The 25,729-nt window shown below is 34.6% G+C and overlaps 1 protein-coding gene across 9 annotated transcripts in view; it reads left to right on the top strand.

The window, feature by feature from the left end:
- LOC149424418 (pseudouridylate synthase RPUSD2-like) overlaps positions 1-25,254 on the top strand; it is a 567,139-nt gene extending 541,885 nt beyond the window's left edge. For all 9 annotated transcript variants that reach the window (XM_089651541.1, XM_089651542.1, XM_089651547.1 and 6 more), the window contains 7 exons: positions 10,280-10,388; positions 12,160-12,271; positions 17,552-17,742; positions 18,314-18,523; positions 19,058-19,293; positions 19,902-20,057; positions 20,984-25,254. In XM_089651541.1, the coding sequence (XP_089507667.1) occupies positions 10,280-10,388; positions 12,160-12,271; positions 17,552-17,742; positions 18,314-18,523; positions 19,058-19,293; positions 19,902-20,057; positions 20,984-21,058 (1,089 nt within the window). In that variant the 3' untranslated portion in view covers positions 21,059-25,254. The remainder of the gene's footprint in view (positions 1-10,279; positions 10,389-12,159; positions 12,272-17,551; positions 17,743-18,313; positions 18,524-19,057; positions 19,294-19,901; positions 20,058-20,983) is intronic.
- The last annotated feature ends 475 nt before the right edge of the window (positions 25,255-25,729 follow it).

Raw genomic sequence — 25,729 nt, 5'->3', positions numbered from 1 at the left:
ATGGTTTTTCTTTTCCGTTACGAACACCCATCAATTTATTATTTATTATGTTATTTTAATGCGTTAAATTAATAAAATATGTTGTGTATAAAATTGAAAAGGTATCGATTTATTCAATCGATGGCTGAACATAATAACGAACCACGTACGATATTAATATTTTTCATTTTGTTAACCCTTATAAGGCTTTATTTGCCGAGCGAACGTCAATAATCGTTCAAAAACCATTTAATCACTTATTGCTGTCAATATAACGTATCACGCCAGTTTTCGATTATCGAAAAAGCATATTCGCGTTCTGGGATATCAATACTTCCGCCGGAGAAAAGTTGTGTTTAAGGTTTTATATTTATAGAGAACCTCACGGGGTATCACGGGGGATGTTCGATGGAACTTTTCCTTCCACATGTTGTAGTAAATCAAATCCGGTATGGAAGTGGAACCACTTTGAGTTTGCTTCTAATTTAATCCGTAACGATTGGTTATGGAGATTCTTTATCCTCTCCACTTCTGGATTCCGGATCTATCTGACTTGAATGCAGAGCGCGAAGCGAAGGGCGATCAAGTTTACGTGTTGCGTTTCCAACCCTTATTATATTCTACTACCTCTATTACCATCTACTCTTTATCTCTTCACAGTTTCTCTATTGTTGAGATGACAATCAGAATACTTGTGTATTCATATATTTCTTGAACAATATTCCCTTTCCGGTAACTGCTGCCCGGTTGTGCTGTGTATACTCTCCATCACCACACTAGGTGTACTTGGTGGGGTAGACAGCGTTTTCAAACTTTTGACATTTATACGCTTGAACCTTCGTTACACAAGTCGGCCCTTCTGAACTTCAAACTGACTTTTGAATTATCGTAAGGACTTCAATGTTACAATACTTCAATACATCTCCATGAATAAATTAAAATATATTTCTGTCGTCTTTCGACAGTAATAAATTTCTGTGTCTGAAATATTTGTCCCAAAGTGAAAAATGATGTAAGAGCAATTATTCAGAATCGAACAATAACGTATTCGACGGGAGCATAAATAAGATCTCGGCCGCACTCCTTTGCACTAGTTTTTAAATTCTTCCACGAAGAAGAATTATGTGTATTATTTATCAATCAGATAAATCAAAGGTTAAATAATAAGTTTAATACTCGCTAGGACTCTAAATTCCTGAAAAAGCTTCATTTCAACAGGGTATTTCATTCAATTCCTTCCATTAAACAAATTGTACCGTAAATTTTTATGTGTTATTACCACGTGGAGTATTTTGTTTCAAATTATTACGTATATATAAATATATTGTACAATGACCTCCAAACAGTTAAAACGGTTTTTTTTTGTCTTCTTTAGTTTGCTGTTGTATCTTTTGTTTATTTTGAATGTCTTTATTCGCCCTTTCGTGAATTACCTCATAAACAACATGCTGTGTTCGGCTAATTGACCCTCAGTGATATCGGGAGGAAACTATATACAAAGCATTTACGTTAGTACACTGTTTCTATTTCCCCTCACTAAGTTGATTTCCCTTCACTTGAAAAGCTTCTGCGGAAGTTTTCCGACTTCGCGCTGTTTTACGTAGATCAATCTTTATTTGATAAACATTTCGCGTGAAGTGAATATGTTTGCCATCTACTCGTATAGTGCTATAAGGAATGGTGCATGTTACCATCACATTTATGTAGATTATATGAATCCTGTATGTTTCACCGTCTCAGTTTGACTAAACAGCCCTCACAGTTCACATTATTGTTTTTATCTGTACTGTCTATTATTTGTTCATCCCTTAAGCATGAAAGATTTTCTGATTAATCAAAAGTAATTTCGTTTTACCCGATCAATGTTTTAAACGTGCAGAAGCTCATTTTCCGACCATAATAATGTTCACAATAAACACATACACATGATCAGCGATTTGTCCTCTGTTGATATGTTCCAGTTGTAGGTTGCTTGCAGAATGCAGGTGAAGGTGCAGGTGCAAATACCTAGTGCAAGGCTACACTACACTAGCCACAAACCAGGCGCTATGTGTCGCTAATTGCGATGAGTTTTATTTGGATTATTTTTCTGTTTCTATCTTGTGCTCCGGGTATACCGACATCACGAAGGCACGAGACTCCAGTACTCGCCGACAGGGTCAAACTGATACACGTGGATGACGAACTGGTCGTATTAGACAAACCATGCTCTCTGCCGGTGAGTCCCACCCTACCGCCCTCCTCCCCGCCCCCACCGCCCTGCACCGCCGCCCCATGACTCGTGGCAGTTTTCCTTGGAGCATTGTCTTGTGACAAACACCCCCCAATCAGATAACACAGATACGCTGTGTCGGTACATTTTACCTTGTTTCCGCTAACCCGCTTTAATTCAATGTTGGGACCTGATAAATGTATATATTTTTAATATTTATACACTCGTGTTTTTCCTGTCTGCACGCTATCGTCGGTATGCTGTGATCGTCCACTGTTTGTCTTGTAGAATGCTCGTGTGAATGGACTTCTTGAAGTAGGTAGAAGTCTCACTGTAGATACTCTACTCGTACAGCAGAACTAGCTACCCTCTCTCGCACTCAACTGGCCCGGTAACCGGCAACTGTGTCCCAAACGGAAGAATGTGTGTGTAGACTTGTGGCAAAGTGAAAATGTCTTTGTATTATGCTAACACGTTTGATCTAACTAGATGTATCTATTAAGACGATGACAATACAACTATTATGGTATTGGTAAAGCCTTGCAAAAAAACAATGGCTGAAGAAACGCATATTTTCTGTCACTGTTTTTATACAACCTAAAAATTTTTCACAGTCCTTAGTTTACATGCATGTTCATTTACACTATCAAAATAAATCACATCATAATAATAATATATTATAATAAAAATCATGCATTTACTAGTAATTAATATCTTAAGCTGTGTAAGGTATATTATATTCTGTATTGGCTCTCTTCAGACCCTAATCTGAACTATCAATAATTCTAAAACTTTTTACAATTCTAATGAGGAAATAAACCACAAGTTAGCGATCTTAATATTAATGTAAACATATCCATTTCTTTTCCCACTTGTATTTACACAGTCGTCGTTCCAATTTCCTCCCCATAATAAAATGCTAATCTTATTCAGTGTCTACTTTACTTTTTGTTGAACTTTTCTCTGCCCTTTCTACGTCGAGTGATCTTAAGACTTTTCCTCTTATATTCTGTACGTACATTCTTTACCCCGGACAGCCACCGGGTTATGACATCTACCAAATTAAATTGACGAATTTGAATACGAGAATGGCCATTCTTACCCAACTAAAGAATTTAAATATTTTCATAGAAGATTTCTGTAAAAAAAATACAAAGATTAGATGACGTTGTGGGTAGGCTCACTTCACTCGAGCTTTATTTATAGTTCCCCTTATCTTTTTCCGTAATAACATTAATGAAAACTATCTTCAAATTATAAACTTTAAATTATACGATTTTTGCTGATAATATTTTTACTCTTAATTTCTAAAAAAAATGTTTGCAAATTTTTCTTTCAACTTGATTAATACAATACTTATTTCGGAACTTCTTGGAATCAATTGACCTTTATCCCATAACTTAATCATCTCGGAAGATGAACGAATAATAAAAGGACTAACTCCAATCCGATATCTATTTCTATAATAATGTATTGTATCTCCCTAATACTTCGACCTTTATTGGAGATATGAGTAGGTAAGTGGATGTCCGAATTACTTATAAATTTGTTTTTATGAATAACTGGGTTATTCTATTATTACTACATTAATATGTCAACCCCGCCTCCTTCTCATTTGAAGACTTCCTTCAAGTTTTAATCATACACTCTAAACAAGCAATGCCGAAATAGCTCTCGAACTTTATAAAGGCATATTTCAGCCGCTTTACTCAAAAGATATGCACTTTCAATGTGAAATTTTATTTGTACCATAAATTAGTTAGTTGGATATTTTGCTTTTCAGTCTCAGTTGGGTTATAATTATTTAAAAATATGTTACGTTATTAGAATCATTTTAGATCAAATTAGAATGACTATTTTTTAGTCTTTCTGAAGATTTCTTAATTAAAATTTATAACGACGAATCATTCTGGATGCTTAAGTTTGTGTACAGCCCACAACTGTGGCAATTCTACATTTTCAAGAATTGTCTTGCTACTCAGAATCCGAAGACCCTGTTGAATTTAAACTTTTTATACATTCGGATTCATTTTAGCCGATTGTTGTCTGTTTACAGGATGTATTCTGAAATAGCGATTCTAGTCCCGTGGCCTCGTGGCATTCCAGTCACGGGACTAAGCCCTTCGGGATACGGACCCAAACAATGCCTTTGCCTTAAAATTATTCTCGGCATCACCAATTGAATACCAGTATTACGGTAGCATCAACGACTGCGGAAAGGATCCTGACGGAGCAACCACTCCAAGCAATCCGAAACCACGAAGTAAAAATACATTTGTAGCACAATTCTGCGATTTTACGCACGTCTTGTGTAAATATTCATTTATGCACAATGTATTTTTCCTCGTCCCGGATTGTTTGCCGGGGACGGGGGTAGTTGGCCCTCGCACATTTCCAACTATCTCGACCCCTCTGCAACCTCACCGCAATGGTATAGATTACATTCGTGATTCGATTGCTATAATAGTTTGCATTTTCCTCCGGTCGCCTCCCCGGATATCGGTTGATTTTACTTTTCGTGTTTGTTATCACGCTCACTTTGCAAACCACCCGAGTTCGTTCGACCCAAATTAATGTATTTGTATAGTGAAGCGGAGGCTACAGAATTAGCAGATCTAACAAAGAAGAGGTTCTTTACTGGATTGTGTAAATAATAAATAGCTTCACTGATCGCGTGTTTCTTTACAACCTTATCTTGTTTCACCCGCTGACGGAAAACACTCACAGTTTGACTTGTGATTAGAGATTGCATTAGTAAGTACTCGCGCAGGTTTACTATTTACGTAATCTTAATAGGTACTTAGTATCTACCTGGCATATAATATCCACTTCGACGCAATTACATCTTGCAGATCAATAATTGCCGTACGTTTGTTGGGTAAGTAGGTAATTTTGTAACAGTTGTGTCAAGGATTCTACCATTATACGTATAAATGTTTCTATTTTAATAACATTGCAATTCTAGGTACTGTAGGTATATAATGTAGTATTTAATGTGCCGTAATAAATTTCATACAGTCACGCAATACGCAATCTTATGATAACATGACAAGAAGTTATGGTATTCACTGTCTTCATTAGATGAATACGGCGAAAATTCCATACCAGCCGAAGTAATGGAGAGTTACCATAACAGTCGTGTAGGTACCTAAAATGATGCACAATTCGCATGAATATCAAGGGTATACTATTGTATCATATAATACAACATCATCTATTATTAGGTACAAATATCTTATAAAAATGTAAGTGTAGGAACTTATAAAGATGAACGAATTCGAATCATTATTCAATTGTGAAAAGTGACCTCTTTACAATTGACATACTATTAGCAATCTTTCTACCGTTTGCGGTCATCTTGGAGTCACCGTACAGCTGTATGTATCTTGTCTTAGCTCGGTTTAGTGTAGCTCTGTAGAAGCTCACTTCCCAGGGCGGTCATCCATTAGTATTCGTCACCAGGCGCTGGTCGGATCTCCTGACACATTACAGTCGCTTTACACCTTTTGCGATCTATATATTATGTTTGAGGCCCGTGTCACGGCCACCCCTTTTCATGATTGACCAGTGACCGGCCTCTGGCTGCGACTGTCTGCCTCTGATTACAGTAATCTCGGAATATACAGGATTCTACTTGGACTTCTAACGATATCACGTATTTGCAATCTTTCTTTGACTTTTCTTTTATAGTGTAAGGCGGAAAATTATATTTTTTTGAATATTTATTACTTTATATAAACTTTATTTCCTTTTTCTTTGCAAAGCTAGTTAAAATTAAGAACAAACAATTAGAACCAATTTAATTCAGCAAAAGTGTATTTAATGGTGTAACAAAGCTTAAAACCTAAGCCTATATATATGTATATACACGGTGTCCGGAAACTCGTAGTACAAGCGGGAAACTGGAGAATCTACACCACATGGGGAACCCAAAAAAACAGAAAGTTTTTTGATTTGAGCATTTTCAAAAAAAAAAAAAAACCAAAAAAAAATATTTTTCGGCTATTTTAGGGTTAAAGTTTTTTCTGGTGTTTAGGGTTGAACAACAGATGTTTTAACCCTGCAGAGCAGAAATATTTTATGATTACACCGGGTTAAATGAAGGATGATTTCAAAATAATGCTTCAAATCCGAGTTTCTTCATTTGTTTTACTTTCAAATAGTTTTAATTAGTTGGGTACTTTGATCTTCAGTAATAATTTATAAGAATTTGATTAAAAAAAAAAAAAAAAAATCAACTTCAAACTCGATTTACTCGATAACGAAAGCTCAAATCAAAAAAAAATATACTACAAAATCGACTCGAAATGTGATGTAGATTCACCAGTTTCCCGCTTGTACTACGAGTTTCCGGACACCCTGTATATATACATATAAACTAGGTCATTATATATATATATATATATATTTTTTTTTTAACTTGTCCAATACAAACATGGGCGATCATTAATTTGTTTTGAAGTTTGTCTGCGACTGATATCTGTAATAAATTTTTTGAGTATGTGTTAGGTATTTACCGTATATAGAGATATTTTATACAGGGATAATTATTTTTCAATAAGAGGTGTTATTTTGAATAGCCCGCTATTTTAGTAGATGTTACTTTTGAAGCTGTCATTTTTTGACATTTGACAAAAAGAAACTAATCTATTGATAAAAATGGAACGATACACGCTTCAACAACGCATTGAAATTATTAAAATTTACTTGAGTGAATCAAATGCAAATCATTTTGAGTGATGAGGCCCATTTCCACCTCGGTGGCTTCGTCGACAAGCAAAATTGTCGCATCTGGGGCTCGGAAAACCCAAAAGTTATTGTTGAAAAGCCTCTCTATCCTCAACGTGTGACTGTTTGGTGCGGTTTATGGTCTGGCGGAGTCATTGGACCTTACTTTTTCGAAAATGAGGCTGGAGCAACAGTTGCGGTGAATGGATTGCGCTATCGAGAGATGATTAATGATTTTTTATGGCCGGAATTGGATGGTATTGATCTGGACAACGTTTACTTTCAACAAGGCGGCGCTACGTGCCACACAAGCAACGAAACCATTGATCTTTTACGATTGAATATCAAAATAACACCTCTTACTGGAAAACCCTATATGTAATATACTGGTACCCACAGTAGGTATAACTTGTTAAATTGTATCGGAAGGCGCCCAGAGAGCTCTTGCTTCGCTATTATAGTTAAAGCAATGGATGAGGCTTCCACAACCTATACCTAAGTTTATTCTGAGAAGAATACCAGTTACAGTAAATCTACACTACCTGCAGATAATGCGACTAAATGCCTAGATACTACAACGAATTTTTAAATTTTTATTTCGCTATGTTGTACAATCAAAGTGTTTTAATTTTAATATCTTTTCTATCTTTATTTCTTTCTTTTGTTTATTTCTTTTTAATATCTTTTCTATCTTTATTTCTTTCTATTGTTTATTTCTTTTTAATATCTTTTCTATCTTTATTTCTTTCTATTGTTTATTTCTTTTTAATATCTTTTCTATCGAAATAAATAAAGATAGAGAAGATATTAAAAAGAAATAAACAATAGAAAGAAATAAAGATAGAAAAGATATTAAATTTTTACTTCGCAATATTTCTACTAAGCGTTAAAATGTTGTACAATCAAAGTGTTTTAATTTTAATATCTTTTCTATCTTTATTTCTTTCTATTGTACCACAGATTATTTATCCATTTGACATTAACAATTCTTTGGCAAAACATTATCATACTTTTATTTCTAATATTCATTGCTTCATTAATTATGTATTCACAATGTATTATACATAATTCTCTAGTATGGTGTGGCTGGGTCATCAATGTATTATATTTAGATGAGACATGAAGCCAAAAAATAGGTTCCGCTTTTTAACCTCCAATTGAACTCAAACGCTCAACTAAAACTATCAAATCCGGTCTACTAATAGTGGAACATGTTTCGATAAGATATCAGTACACTGAGAGAAATCTATTTTTGCCCTCACGATAAATTAACAGGCCTTATTAATAAAATAGAATTTTCGTTACAATGCGAAAACACGGTTCCGACATCATGATTTGTATTTGTAATTTACTAAAAGTTTATCAGGAAACCTGTTAAGGCCTGCAATCCCCTTTTTAATCGGATAAGAGATTAAGTTTTTTCCGTGTACGCAGTAGCACCTCTGATTGTATAGCTTCATAGGCTAGGTAGTATTTCTGCGTGAGTTCTTTTGGTCGTCGGTCTCCTTGAATAATTAGTTCCCACCGTTGTGCGTAATATTCAAAATTTCGGTGATATCTCTCGAAATCTCTTCTCAAACTTTTCAGCAACAAAACAAAGTTATTTAAATCAGCAAGCCGCGCGCGCGGTCAACAAAACCCTTTACAAAAAGACAAAAACAGGCGCAGCGATAAAAACTAAGTATGAAAACAAGAGTGTTGTGATGAAATAATATTTCAACCTTTAGTATAGCACCTTAATGTCAAATCTAATTGCGACTTTTAAGACGGCCGTCACTCTGAATAAATTATTTCAGTGATTAGAATTTTGGCGAACCGATTATAATATTATTGATGAAACGTTTGAGATAATACTTGCGTTACAGGTTTTCTCCGCACTCGGGTATTTGAAACCTGTATAACACTTTAGTGAGACCTTTAAGTTGATTAATTTAGCTTCGTTGAATCTTGGTAGTGTGCCTTAATAAATGTTTTACTCTCAATTCTCCGTGGAAATTTAGTGAAACTTAAATAATATAAGCGGTAATTCAGCGATAGTCTGGCTGATAAAGATGTGGAAATATTACCCTTAGCCAACGAACACTTTGTGAACGAGTTCCCCTTTTAGGTGCGCTTTAAGGTCCCGATCGGTTTTGACTGCTCCATTCCATCACCGCATAAAGTTATCTTTCGCCCTTACTCTTTTTACGGTAAAAATGACATTGGACATTTTTCATCATTCACGGTTTGTTAGAAAATGTCTTTTATGGAACCCTTTTACGAAGTGATTGAATGTTCTCCTTCGCAATTTACGTGAACCTGTCACGTTTGTAGCTCTTGTATATTTACGTTAACATAAAAAGCGTAATGGTTTGAGGAAAAAACAATATCACTGGATAACATTCTTTCACGGAAAAAAAATAGTACGGCTTTTTAAAATCTAGATACTGTTAAAATGTGACTGCATGACAATTTCCTAGTAAAATATTAGTCATTCAGAATATATCTGAACACGTGTTCAACGTGGGTGGCTTTGTCCGAATAAATACAATGGACGAGATTCGATATTATTATTATTTTGACTGTTCCGACTTCCACATAACATATTCATGCTTTACTGATAATTTGTTATGAAATTTGTCAAATTATTCGTTATAGGCCACTAGTCCCGTTTTTACAGGGAAACGAATAATTTGAACAGATTTTTAATAAATTAACAATATTTCATATAAGCAAGTAAAATCCTGGATTTAGTGTTCTAAAAAATTCGTTAAAAGTATGTTTGTTAATGTCTTGATTTTGCATATACGAGTAACTTGCTGTAATATAAATTATAAACCTCAGCTTATTGCATGTTTCATCATTTGCTATTTCTTTGCATCCTTTGTTCATTTTTTATAACGCCGCTATTTATATTTTTGTAAACCGTAGACTGATTTTTACAGGTTTTCTCAGCAGCGTTTTTTTTAATTAAGAAAATTTGAATGTTAAGAAATCAATTAATTTAGATTAAATTTTAAAAGATTTCCACTACTCACTTCGCTGCTGGTGATGAGCGCCACTCAATGTCTGTCGAAGAATGTACTTCAACAATTTACCCAACTCAAATCTTTGAAATTATTCACTCAAACTTGTAACCAAAGGAGTAACTCTCAAGTTAGTGCTTCGTTTGGCTTCTGGTTTCATTCGACGTTGCTTATTTGATATTGCAGCCACTTCAAAATATTTTACAAAACTTTATAATGAACTTTCAAACTCATTACTATTTGTTTTGGACTTAATTCAAAATGGTAAATGAATTTATTTACCTGCTAACTGGTGATTTTTAGTTTTATATTGATTATCATTTCACTTGAATTATCTTCTAATCTTATGTTTTAGGTACATCCCTGCGGCCGTTACCGCCATAATACAGTTGTGTTTATCCTGGCCAAGGAATATAATCTCAAAAACCTGAGGACCATCCATCGGCTCGATCGGCTAACATCAGGTGGGTCTACTAATCATGCTTTAATTCTAAATCATACCTCCATATATATTTGACCTACTTAAATACCTTACACGATTAATAGCTCTTGAAGTCGTGAGAAATATAATATAGGGTTTTCCAATAAGAGGTGTTATTTTGATATTCAATCGTAAAAGATCAATGGTTTCGTTGTGTGTGTGGCACGTAGCGCCGTCTTGTTGAAAGTAAACGTTGTCCAAATCAATACCATCCAATTCCGGCCATAAAAAATCATTAATCATCTCTCTATAGCGCAATCCATTCACCGTAACTGTTGCTCCAGTCTCATTTTCGAAAAAGTAAGGTCCAATGACTCCGCCGGACCATAAACCGCACCAAACAGTCACACGTTGAGAATAGAGAGGCTTTTCAACAATAACTCTTGGGTTTTCCGAGCCCCTAGATGCGACAATTTTGCTTGTTGACGAAGCCACCGAGGTGGAAATGGGCCTCATCACTCAAGATGATTTTCATTTGATTCACTCAAGTGAATTTTAATAATTTCAATGCGTTGTTGAAGCGTGTATCGTTCCATTTTTATTAATGGCGTAGTTTCTACTTGTCAAATGTCAAAAAATGACAGCTTCAAAAGTAACATCTACGGAAATAGTGGGCTATTCAAAATAACACCTCTTATTGCAAAACCCTGTAGTACTGGACTTATATCTATTCAAAAAATAACAAATTGCAAAAAAAAACTTGCCAAATCATTCGTTATAGGCCTCCAGTCACATTTTTAACAGGAAAACGAATATTTTGACCAGATTTCTAATAAATTAACAATATTTCATATTAGTATGATCACACGAACTGCATAATTTTTAACCGCCTTTGCAAAATTGACACTATTCCCGTTGCGTAAATCTGATTATGTATTTTAATCCAATCATTCCGAGCACAAACTGGTCGCAGCATAATTCACTGAAATTCGGTTGTCGCATCTGTTGGTACCTGCTGTTGTGGAAGATTTGTTGTTTACGAATACGTGGCATGCGAATTTAGTAGGTATAGTTTAGGTAGTACTTTTCATGCGATGAATTAATCCTTTTTTATGTGTACTTTTCCAAACAATATTGTAATCGTATTAACTTAATCTTATAAACATTGCAAAAAAGTGTTCAAAAAAATTGCTGGGTCAAATTTTTAAATTATTGAATGTTTTCATGTTTAATTTGTGGAACTCCATTTTCATTTTAAGTTTTCCTTTTATTCATTATATGATTCTATTTTTCAATTTATAAAAAAAAAAAAAAACAGATTATTTATAAAAAAAATTTGCTGTGTAGTTATTATTACCCGTGACAGTTGTTTCGCCTTCTGAAGGCATTATTAAACTATGGTGAGGCCGTAATAATAATTACACAGAAATAGTGGTTTTTTTTAATAAATTAATGTCATTTTGCTGTTCGATGATTTTTTTTAAATTCTAAAAATATGTTACTATCGGTGACCGGATAACTCATCAAAATGACAATTCAACACACCTATACAAATTGTAATAAAGTTATTAAAAGTGATTAAACCCGTTTTTGTTTCATCATTTTAGTGACTTTATATCACCTTTTAAAGGTGTGTTGAATTGTCATTTTGAGGAGTTATCATGGAACCCTAAGGTACTATGAAACGGAATTCGTATTGTGATCAGTTTTCGAAACACGATATCCAGTTGTTAAAATTTATCTGCCACATAAGATAATATTCTATTTTTAAACCCTTGGGAAGAGTGTATTTCATTCTGTGTTGTTTTGTTCAGGATTATTATTATTCGGAAGGAGTCCCAAGAAGGCCCGCCAGATGGAGCACCAGATCAGGAACCGACAGGTCAACAAGGAGTACGTCTGCAGAGTCGAGGGGGAGTTTCCCGAGTGAGTATTCTTTCGACACTTCAACAAACATCTATTATATGTTTAATCTATGGACGGGTTTTGAAAGTCACGCATTCTAGCTACATAATATTATTTCAAAGTCTTGTCTTGTAGGTATCAAAGTATCATATTATAAATTAACTAACTGACGTGTACCTGGCGTTGCTGAGAGTTATCCTTAGGAGATATACAATTCCGTAGTACATTGTTTTGATGTATTTCACAAGGTTTAGCCAGCGTTAGGCAATATAAGCGCCATAAAAAAATTTTTACGACTTGATTACAAATCATCGACTATTCTCTAGTATAATATACATGTATCATACATATTAACCTTCCGGAAGAAATTCTCTATATGGTGGTGAAAACCCTACCAAAATCCGGTGCGTAGTTTAGATGAACTGAGCGCACAAACAGACAGACGCGAAAAGCGACTATATTTTATACTATTTATTAGAGATATAAAACTATGCGTCGATGCTTGCAGATTAATGATAATTTTATACAAATGATTGCATTGCATTCAATGAATAAATTAGCATTTGCCCTTTGGCGTAAAGTATATCGCAATCAACTGATCTCATATGACCTTAAACGACTGAAAATACAAATATTTCTCAACAATAACCGCGTCAAAAATCCACGTTTGCATAACGAATCCGTATATAGAGTGACGACGGTTTTCATTTCATAGTTGCTGCAGTTTTCAGTGCGCGGTTTTACGGTTGACGGGTTACATTGCATATCGCTGCCCGCCACTCCTGACCCTGACAATCCTTACATACCCCCAGTACCTAATACTCTCGCGCGCTGCACAAAACGATCGCCGGATTTACTTTGTTTTAAAATATCCACCCTTTACGGTTGCGTTATTCGAATTTTCAAGCCGGGGGGAAGCGCCTCCCGCTTACTTGCAAATTCTACCAGCCGTATTAGGCTGTGGTTGCCTTACCTTATACCTGCCCATTCCTATGTCGTTTTATTAAAACCAACGTGGAATTTGTTCCTTACTACATGAATATGATAAATAGCACGCTTGTCTTCATACTCAGAGGGTTGACTGGCAAAGAGAAATGCTCAACTCGGCATGTAATGTGTAATACGAAAGAATGGTTTCGAGTTCCGAAAATGCTATTTGCTTTTACAGTTGTACACGGAAAATCTTACTGATATGAAATATTGTTAATTTATTATAAATCTGGTCAAATTATTCATGTTCCTGTTAAAAATAAGACTGGATGCCTATTACGAATGATTTGATAAATTTCGTAACAAGTTATCATTAAAGCACGAATATGTTATGAGAAAGTCGAAACACGTGTTTATCCAACATAATAATAAGCCTTCCACAAAAGCTAAATAATGTTATTATTATTTGTTATCCCCACTTCTCAGTATGTTAACAAGTCCTAAACAAATTAACACATGTAAATAAGCTAATAGCAGTCACGTCATTAAATAATTAAGAAAACGTTACCATTTAATGTGGGGTAAACAGATTTCAAAGTCCCTCACAGAATAGAGAATCATTATTGTCACCATTACTTTCTCGGTAATTCTGTTTAGCCGTTAATAAATCATTTTAGACATCATACAATTCAATTTTGGTGGGGGTAAATAGAATCATATAAATAAGTCGTCTCAACGTATCCAACCACAGTTTGAAAATGGCCTTGAACGCTGAAACAGCTGTCACATTAAATTTAAAAAATATGTATTAACGAATAAACACAATAATATAAATAAATCGTTTTACAAAAATTCTTCTTCTGTCGCATTAAAAGCCAACATCATTTTGACACGCTTCAAAGTGCGTTTTCATTAAAAGCCTCACACAATTATCACATCGGTAAATAAAATGAATTGTCCGCTTTTACAGTAATTAATTTAAGGTTGTAGTTTCGCTTTTCAGAAAATTCTATAATCACCTTACTAGCACTTTACTTCTGAATAATATCTAATGCATGTAACAATATACTTATTTTAATACACATTTCCAATGTTGACATGTGAACTGCGCATAGGGGGTCACGAAATGTATTCATAAACGAATCTACCTCAGAAGTTTTGAATTCTCCGCTAACATTAGTCCGATAAGTTTTCCTTTCTCTCGACACACGGTGCGTGTAGGCCGGTCATTTCAATCCCTCCTTCGCATAATGTTTATACTATGAATATGTTTTTCTACCACGTATCTTGAAACCTCCTTTGTTAACGATTTTCTTTGCTTTCGAATAGCTTGATTTCATTTTGAAGGGATTTTACAATTTTCTTGACCCGCGTCTTTGAATATCTTGATTAGTTTTTACAAACTTCGAGATGTTGAACGTAAGTTTGTACAACATTCTGAAAACTTAACATCATTATTATTTTAAGAAAGAATTTAGAAAAATTGTTTCTCTTAAATGTTTTAAATTCATCATCTACCTCGGTAGGTAGTTTCATACACTTTTCCCATTTATTTATGGCTTATTTTTAACTGCTTACCAAATAGAGTCAAAATTTACACAATAAATACATTTTCAACCCAAAAAAGGTAAATGTTCACCAAAATATGACACACTATTTTATAGTAAAACTTTACCTATAAGTTTACGTTAGCCTAATAAAGTAACTGACACCAAAAATAATACCGTTTTCCCAAAAGTAGTAAATGTTTATCAAAACTTGAACACCAACTTATTCTGAAATGATATCTAAATATGACCCTTTTGTTACTCTAATAAAATATCTACTTCTAAAAAAGTTTCGTTTTCTCAAAATAGTTAAGATTGCCTATATTTTGAATAACATTTTATTCTTTAAATCTACCCTAAGCGTTGTAGTTTGTTTGGGTAGCGGTAGCTAATTTGGTGAACATTTACTCAATTTGGTGAACATTTACTCCATTTTGTGAACATTTACTTGATTTGGCTTCAGTTTACATTATACAGTTCAAGCATCACTTTATCACTTATAAATACTTCTTTATTTGCGATGCGGATTTACTATTTTATACATTCGTATTTTTTGTTGGTGTTCTTTGTCGTTTAAGTGTTTAGGGAGTCATAACTTATTTTGTTAAACAATATATTTATTGCCTTTGTTTATTATTGACCGGTCCAGTTTCACCTTCCTACAAATATCTTCAGACCTGTATACATGTGGGTATTCTGTAAGAAAGTGTTAAAAGGTTATACAATATTTTAATTTCCATCTCGAATTAACAGTTTCACAAATAGATATTGTAATATCATCTTCAGTCGCTTTATTTCAATACTACTTCGGTGTATCACGTCTTGGAAAAATACAGGCACTAACGTGTAAATGCAGTACAGTTTTATAGTATCTGCAACTTTACTCCCCCACGTTTTCGTTACATTCTCTTGCGGAAGATAATTTTATTTCGTGCACACTTGTAATAGTGCATAGTGTCTGTTAACACATTGTAGTGTTGTACCCACCACGATCCTCGGAGACTACTGACTACGTGTTGCTGTTATTTACGCGGTGTCGGCTTCCGCAGTTAAACGCCACCTTTACGAGCTTCTCCTTCTCCGTCTCCCGGTCCTGGTTCCTTCTTTCCTCCGTTCCTCCCCGGGGCTTTTACTCATTCTCCTTGTCGGATGCCGCCATGCCGATGCCGGGACGTTGTCACCCAACTGGAAGATCGTGGAACGTATTTCCACTCCGCCCTGGCATACTCTGGAAAGGCTTACGGTCTAAAAAGTCTATTGCATTCGTATGCTGCTTGCCAAATAAATAGCATTGCAAATCCGTTGCAACATATTAACAATCCCCTTAAATGTGGTATTGGTTTTATTAGGTGTGGTACCTACCAACAACTTCTTTTTCAACTTCCTTTTCCAATGACAATACTTCATTTTTGCACTCTACGTTGTGCATTTATTCAACAAGGCCACTAGGACATGCGCCCATTTTTTACTAATCATGATTCTGACTGATTATTTTTATTTTATTTTTAATTTTTGTTTATTGCAGAAACAAACAGTACATAATTACATAGATGACAATAGTTACAAAATTATAAAAGTTAGTACAATAATTGGTACCAATGACATGTCGCTGACATATATGCATATGAGGTACCTATATTATACATTTTACGGTTAAGTTACATTTTTAAGTTAAGTTAAATTAGTGTGCTGGGGAAGGAGAGAGGTGTGTGTGTGTACGTGTGCATGTGTGTCTGTGTGTGGTTGTGTGTGTTATGTGGGCGAATTCAGTGTGCTAAAAAAGTTTTTCTTAAATAGAGGGAGAGAATCAAAAAATATATCGGTATTTGTGCTTGTTTGAATTGAGTTGAATGTTTGAAGGATGCGAGAAATAGGGGAATTGGCTGCAGCGTTTGTATTATTACTAGTTATTATTATTATTATGACTTAATAGTTTACATACAATATTTTTAAATAAGTCAACATTCTCACATCATATTATTTATTAACGTGATTACGATTAACATTTAATTTTCCGTCTTCAATTGACCGTTGACAATATACTTGGTACCTCAGAAAACAGAATATCGCAGGGCACATATGAAAAGTGCCCGGAATTTTGATAATCGGCGCATGCGTTCTCATTTTCGTATTATGGGACTGACAGATTACGCTATACGCATACTAGAAAACACTAGTTTTCGACGCGAGGCTATTGTTACGTATTTTTATTGGTTTATTTCTTTCATAACTATTTCTTGCCCTATATTTACTAGAAAACACTAGTTTTCTACGCGAGGCTATTCTTACGTATTTTTATTGGTTTATTTCTTTCATAACTATTTCTTGCCCTATATTTACTAGAAAACACTAGTTTTCTACGCGAGACTATTCTTACGTATTTTTATTGGTTTATGGCTTACATTATATACCCTAAAGTTTAAGTTTAGACTTACGGAATTCAATATTTCGTTTGTGTGAAAGCACTATGAAACAATAAATGATAACTATTTCTTGCCCTATATTTGTTAGAAAACACTAGTTTTCTATGCAAGGCTATTAAGGCTACTAAGGCATACGACGTATTTTTTATTGGTTCATGGCTTACAGAACTATTTCTTGCCTTATGTGTCCTAGAAAGGACTAGTTTTCTATGCGAGGGTAATCTCACATGTTTTTAATAATTTTCTTTATTTTTATCTATGTGTCCCCATCTCTTTTGGATCCACAGGCTGCCACTGCATCGATTCCTACAAACAATTAAAATGGAAATCTGACTCTTAATGTTGAATAATTATGACCTAATTTGAATATTTAAATAATAAAATGTATGGTTGTTTTCCAGAGAGGAGATAGAGTGCCGCGAGCCCATCGAGGTGGTGAGCTACAAGATTGGTGTGTGCCGCGTGTCTCCGCGCGGAAAGGAGTGCGCCACCACCTTCAAGCGGCTGGGCTACAACGGCTGCACCAGCGTGGTGCTGTGCCGGCCGCGCACGGGCCGCATGCACCAGATCAGGGTGCACCTGCAGTACCTTGGTGAGTAATTATCAACTGACTAACTGCCATATATAATAGAAACAAAAAGAGAGAGTGAAACACAACATTTATATTGTGAAACCATAGAGCTAGTTTAAAGGACAACATAGGACACTCAACTGGGAGACTAAGGACGGGTTGTTTCGGAGAATTTGAACAATTCATCAAATTTCAACGTTCATTTACGGGTTCTGTGAAAGTCCTATTCAAATTCTGTTATTATATCATTGTAGGCTAGTTGCTTGACAGATCTGAAATAAACATAACTCAAATATATCTTTCACAGAACTTGAAAATTAACTTTGAAATTTGAAGAATTGTTGAAGTTCTCCGAAACAACCCGTCCTAACAGATTGAGTTTGAAATCCACAGCGAGTCCCTTTTCGGCACTTCAAATTTAAAGAAAATAACTTCTTTTATTTTTATGTAAAATTATTACATACATTCCTTCTAAAAAGTACACTTACCTATTTTTCCGCCTGTTTTCCTACTTATCATAAATAAAATGCTTCTTGCCTTTCCCTGTATAAAGGTTTCTTTCAATATTTTGAATATTTCATATAATTTTCAGGTTACCCTGTTGTGAATGACCCTCTGTACAACCACCCTGTATTTGGCCCTCTGAAGGGAAAGGGTGGAGACCTGGGAGGGAAGTCGGATGAAGAGCTGGTGAAGGACCTGATCTCCATACACAATGCAGAGAACTGGCTCGGCATGGATGGAGATTCGGAACTGTCTTTGTTCAAACCAAAGGCTGACATGGATCTGGACAAAGGAGATGGTGAGAGTCAGAGAAATTATTAAATAACAGACTACCTTTATAAATGCTTGGGACGAGTTAGGACATCATCGAACAGTGAAAATAACAATTAATTTGGTTAAGTGTGTTATAAACAGCACCCCACCATCTTATATACAGCTTCAAATTAGGTTATTTGAATTTGGCAGGTTGGTAAATAATTAATAAATCTTTTCAAATCTATCTTTTTGTTTTTTTAAATTAACCCCACACAGGAGGCCCTGGGAAAAATAATTCCATTCAGGGCCTATGTCATCTTTTGGGATGCTGAGTGGAGGGTCTTTTTTAAGGAAAGGAAAGAGAAGAAGTTTTGGGAAAGTAAAAGGTATGAGGATTTAGTAGGAATCTAGGGATTAGTGTGTCCAGGATTGACGGACATGAATATATCCCTCCCACTGCGGTGCAAGGCGATGGGTCGAGAGACCAGTTGGAGAGGTCAAAGGGTCTCCCCAAACCAGCCTCAACCTTTGTCTTTTCAATAACAAGTCTAATGTCTTTCTATGTTTGTACTTGCAGTGGGTCACGTGTCGGGCGGAGAAGACGACATGGAAGCGGGCTCCGGTTCCCGAGAGTCGTCGCCCTCGCTGGAATCCCCCACCCCTGCTCCCGCCCCTCTGGCCCCCGTGGCCACCCTGTCTATTGGCAGCCAGGCCGACCAGATATACCAGCCCAAGTCCCGGGACGACCTACCACACCAGGCCTACTCCACCGTATCCATCTCTACACAGCCCATGATGAACCATGGACGTAAGGTCGGTGACCCCCCCTTCCAATTACCCTCATGAACCAGCCCCTCCATAGCTCACGGTCCTGTGCTGTACAAAGAGCTTCGGACTTGAAATTCCAGACACCTGTGATACTTAATCAGTTCAACACCTGTGATCTTCCTCTGCTTTTCCTGTCAACACTTTACATTGACCAACATAATACAATATATTAATTAACGCCACATGAACAATAAAATTCTGGCAACTATATTGCACACTAAAGGATGTAGCTATAACCTTGCATCTCTCTATGCTTGAATCATTCACATACGGGGAGAGCCACCAGCAGTCTGCAAATTAAAAATATTTTTAAATCTTCATTCAATATTTAATTTACTAGGCTTTTAACATTACATTCATTCTACAACAGAGATCCTTTATTAACTTCTTGACCGCCAATGCGAAATTTCACCGTGCGCCAGCTGATTCTATTTTTGTAATAACTTATGTACAAAACCCCCTTTCACAATTATTATTATTTTCTCTGAAGCTGAAACCGTTTGCTTTGCATCATATTATCTACATCCTACATATTTTGCTGTTACTCATACTTCTCTGGAGTACTTTAAAACTTTTGTTTTGATGTGTTTTAGGTGACAGTGGCAACCCAGACTGGACACGAAGCCCCTGACATGTTGTTCAACCAGGACAAGATGTCGGTTGACCCGCACTGCTACGAGTGCAAAGTGCGCTACCGTGACCCGCGCCCCAACGACCTAGTCATGTACTTGCATGCGTGGAAGTACCAGGTATAACAGTGCTTCCAAATACATTTTTTTTTTTTTTTTTTTTTTAAAGAAAGACAAACATTCCCGGGTTACGAATAACCCAACAATGTTTGAAAATCTCCTACTACCACCACAGAAAGCCGAAAATGTTGCTTGTGTTGTGATGGAGGACTTAGCCAGCCGAGGAATCGGACACGCGACGCTCGGGTGAGACCCAAGCGCTATGCCCACTCAACCACTGACCGGTCAGTGGTTGAGTGGGCATGGTCAATGAACAATATATTCAATATAATATATTGTTCATTGCCCAATTAATGGGTTTTCTTTAGTAAAACTTCAACATATTTTCTTGTGTTAATTTAAGAATTGAATCTTTATTAAAAAATAAGTCCAGGGGCACATGAGCAATTTTAGCTGCGGGTAACGGTAGAGGTGCACTCACGAGGCGACGTGACACTATGGAGACTTTTTTTCAATTTGTATGGATTTTGAAATTGTTGCCTTAACTAAAGTTGCTTGTGTGCACCTAGACTAAGTTCTGTCTTTATATTTATAAATTATAGAATAAACAATACCTACTTATTTTAAAAACCTTTAATAACCACAATCTTTCCCTTTTTATTATCATTTTTCTAACTGAAAAAGACAGAAGATACTGGAACGATGATGTCACTTACAATCTCTCTCTTGGACTGAAACATTATTGCTGCTCTTGAATGATTATTTTCACATCTATTGATGAAATCACTGAAATTTTATTTGATTACTGATGCAAACATTATATTGTGTTACAAATATTATTGGAAATGACCAAGTTCTAATGGATAGATCTTTCCTTGTAATAAAACAAACCTAATTACTTTTCTTTGAACACAAACTTTTTTGTGTATGTTGATAAGTATTTAATTATTCCCCCTACTAAATTAATTGTGTCGGTTGATTTCCAGGGCCCTGGATGGGAATACGAAACCGAGCTTCCAGAGTGGGCGAGCGTGGATTGGATCGATCCAGAAAGCCAATGATAATCACATCATCAATAATCATTAATGTTAAGAACTAGATGTAATTTTTGATTTCGTGGAACCACCACGAAAATTTTAGTCAAAATTGTTATGAATACAATCAATATTATTATCTTTCATTATGATTATTTTTTGTTTTGTAATTTTCAAGACAAAACACATTATCGTTATTGACTATATGTTGAAAAGACATTAAAATGTTGATTATTAATTATTATTATGAATTTTTCTTCCAAAAGATAAATAATTTTAAACAAACTCAACTTCCATGACATTCATTTCAATTTCCCCCTGTGGTTAGGTGATTTTTTGTAGTAGGTTTAGGATTTTTTTTTTGACATCAAATAAAGAATTTTATTTCTGGTTTGGGGAACACTACCACCTAATTCATCAAAAAAATATTTTATTTATTGCGGACTGCAATCTTTAGAGCACAGGCGTCAGGTAGGTATGCTGTCCTTGTTCTATCGGTATTACAATGGAAGATGCTCTGAGGAACTAGCGTCATTGATCCCTTCGGCACCGGTGCGTAGTCGGGATACACGCCAAACGCGCGCCCAACATTTGTACACAGTTGACACTTGTCACATGAGAACGGGTCGCTTCTATGATTCGTTCTTAAGTTCAACAGCTCGGCTGTGGAACGAACTGCCGGCCTCTGTGTTTCCTCCCTCCTACAACATGGGACTCTTCAAGACCCATGTTCACTCCTTCCTCTCCACAAAAAGACCCTCCACACAGCATCCCCAAAGATGACATAGGCCCTGAGGGAAATTATTTTCTTCAGGGCCTCCTGTGTGGAGTAAATATAAAAAAAAAAAAAAAAAAAAAACATCTTTATTGATAATAATAAAAAAATTATCACTACTTGTAAATTGACAACAACCCACAAATAAACTGTTTCTTTAGGCCTAATATTAATTGGCCAGTCAAGGTATGGTTAGTATGTTGTATGGTATACAATATAAAAATGTTCAATTTTTTATATTATTTCAGTACTAGTCCCCGCCATGCGTTGCTGTGGCTATATCTGTCTGTGCAGATAGAGAAACAATAGCGCGTGTTGCTTTTACAACCAACAGATGATGTTGTTTTTAAAAAAACGTATATTTAATATTTTGAACTAACATTTTTATTTATATATTTTAAACAGAAATCTGAGCCAACTTAAACAACGTGTAATTTCAAAAAAATCTTTTGGAAGTATTTAAAAAATACTTTTTGTTTTATTTTAGGGTTCCTTAATAATAATAATAATTAGTATTGTTACTATAATTATTATTGTTATAATTAGTTGAATTTGCATGCAAAGTATGAATGTTTGTTTATTTAAGAAACAGTAATAACTGTTTTTGATTTTTAAATAATAAATGTAAGATTTGCTTAGACACATGTTTTCATTGTTACAGTAGTACGTATTACCTTCATGTTTTGTTTTGACTTTTGTAAATTTGGAATTACAGAAGAGAACTAGAAACATAACATGTTTTAACATTATAAGCAGATCTCATCACAGTTTGGTTATTTTGGTAAATATTTGATAATACTTTGTACATATGTATTAGGTAGTTTGTCACTATGTATCACTAAACAATGAGGATATGTATTAGTGTTATGGATGTGATTGATGTGTGTATATGTATTATAATAAGCATTTGACCACGGAGTAAGTTGAAAGTGTGTGATTACAACACTTCATACATTACGGTGTTGCTTTATAAAAGACGAGTTTAAAATGTTATGTGCCTTGTTGAAGTATATTGCTTACATTAGTCAAGTTAGTCAGTATAGTAGTCGGGTGTAAAAAGTAGCCAGTACCAAGTATCTTAAATAGGCATTCAGATTAAGGACACAGCTTACACAAAAACCTAAACTCAATGTTATATGTACCATTTATTCTTAATTACCAAATGGTATTGTTATTTTGTCATTTGTGTATCATGTTAGCTGTTGTTGTGGAGCATTAACTTCAATATGATGGAACAGCAGAGCTGTCTGGTTACTGATAATATGGTAAGAACAGCGATACATAATAAGTTCCATTAGCTGACTACGTGCCCGTAGTAGCTACAGCCCCCTATGTGCCCATGCCAGTGCTAACTTCAAATAAATCATTTGTTTTTTACCACTTTCTTATATTTGTCATAACTTATTGATTGGTTTACTTATCTTATTTTTTATAAATTAATAATTATATGATAATATCAGACAATATTTTTGTAAAATTAATGTGTAAAGAGCATAACAATAATAAATTAAAACACTTATCTTCATTCAATACAAATCTACATAATATATAAATTTCCATTTGGTAAAGTTCATTTTCGTCATATTAATCTTGTTTTACGCTAGTCTCACACGAGAACATAATATAATATAATATGTAGGCTTGGCCTATTTCAATTGCTCGCCATATATTCCCATCGGCAATGTACGTGAGCGATAAGGTAAAATAGGCCAGGCCCACAAATATTATGATAGTAGACTAGTTTAAGAGTTTTTTTTATGCACAAACTTTTTTAATTAACAAAAAATACATGGAACCTACCGTGTTTTTAAATATTGACAAACAAACTTTTGCATGGTTATTGGTTACAACAGCTAAATCTTCCCAGGGTGAATTAACAAAACATAAGATTGAGCAACTCTTGAAATATGACAATTCAATGTGAAAAGGATGTGATTATCAGTGATGCCATGCCGTGAAAATGAAAATCGGTAGATTGGTGGCAAAAATTGGTAAGTCGTCAAAATTACGATTTCCCTACAATAGTTCGCATCCTGGGGAAGAATAATTTCTGAGGTTACAAAAAAATTTAGGAACATTTCCTAGTACATATTCGGTGGATTTTAGCTGAATTTGGTAGATTTTCCAAAATTTTTGTTGATTTTCTCAAATTCACAAGATTTTAGCTGAAATTGGTACATCTACCGAAATTTCGATAGGAATGGCATCACTGACGCTCCTTGTCACAATTAGTTACAAGTTGCTGGAGGTGTTACCAGATTTACAATATAAGTGACGTATTCACATTGATTTTAGTCAAATGTAAACATTTGTTGTTGTTGACGGTTTCAAAAGAAATGATTAGTAAATACTAAAGTGGTTTGAACGCATATCTGTGCTTCCAAAATATGATATTATTATTTCATAAACAGATCGAAATTAACTAAATTCTATCCACAAGGTGTTTTTTGTAGCAGTATGAACTTATTTATAAAGTTTATTATGTATTTAATTATGTGATTATTTCTTTAGAAACAGTTAGATTCAGAATTCAGTAGTGTAATGCTTTTGTAGTAAATTTATGTAAAAATATTCCTCTCCTTTCTTTATTATTACTTCATTTAAAGCAATTTAATTGAATGATATTTAATAAGCCTTATTTACAAACTTCATCAAAGTGTCTATTAACTACTATAAGATGTAGGTAAATTATATTCTTTTACAAACCTTACTATTTCCTTCTACGTTATGAGAAAATCAAAATGACATATCTACAGTATTTTAAAACTCATAACATGGAATTTACAATGAATTCTTAGACCTAGGAATAAGTATTGAAGTAACGTGTTTACCTTTATGTAATAACTTGTAGAATTTGCGCAAATTTGAATACAATGAAATCATTTATAATATTATTGGATATACAATTAATTGGGACCTTTTTAACACTTTCTAAAATAAGTGTGCTGCAAAGTTATAACGTAATTAATTGCTTAATATCATGGTTTATGTATATTTCTATTGGCGAGTTTAAAATCTTCACGTTTTCCTAAATTTAAGCATAATATGAATGTATTCATTTGATAATCTAAATCGAGCTTATTATTAGATTTAATTGTCACAAACATCTATTGAATAAGTAAATTGTGTTTTATTTCTTCCTATCATTGTGTTTATGTCTTTACATTAATTTTATATTTTTCTTGAAAATATAATCCAGCATCAAAAGACAAATTATTTATTAGCATTTCATTGTGAACATTCTTTGTTTATTTAGTGTCTTAAGTTCTATTCTTATATCAAATATTTTCCTATCAAATGTGTCACTTGTTTGTATTGGATTCCTTCCATTACATAAATGGTTCTTGTCATTGTGTTGACATTGCGGTAGTCTGAAACCGTGACACTATTTTATATGCAAATATGGTTTGTTTCATTGTTTTTTATTATGTTGAATACAGAAAATATTAATACACTGTTTTGTTTCATTATTGAACCCTCCTGTATCCATTTCAACATCCATAATTATTGCGTATTTAAGCAAACACTCTCTTAACTGTGTTTTAAAGTGGCACAAAAATTCGAATCCACAACCATTGAGGTATATAGATAGAGCCAGCTTTGGCGTTCGAAGTATGGGCTCACTTATCGGATCATTGTCTGATGTGAGATATCACGGGCATCGGTCGGTTACAAACGCTCGCCGGGCACAGATCTCCGGCGATAGCTTCAAAAAGCCCACATGCACGCTGAGATATTGTACAAGTTGTACTGGAAAATATAGGGGAAGCAATGATATAGCCTTTCATTGGTACGTAGGGTTTAACCATAATCAGTAGTCATGTAAACTAACTTATTAAGGTTAAACGCGATGCTCATTATAATCTACGTGTTCATAGATGGCGTTAATTTAATTATTTTATTAAAATACGCTTTTTGCAAGA

This window comes from Hesperophylax consimilis, chromosome 4, assembly GCF_061612785.1.
Source record: "Hesperophylax consimilis isolate HC1 chromosome 4, BYU_Hcon_1.0, whole genome shotgun sequence".
NCBI classification, from domain to species: domain Eukaryota; kingdom Metazoa; phylum Arthropoda; class Insecta; order Trichoptera; family Limnephilidae; genus Hesperophylax; species Hesperophylax consimilis.
This window is presented reverse-complemented; position numbering and strand designations above follow the sequence as displayed.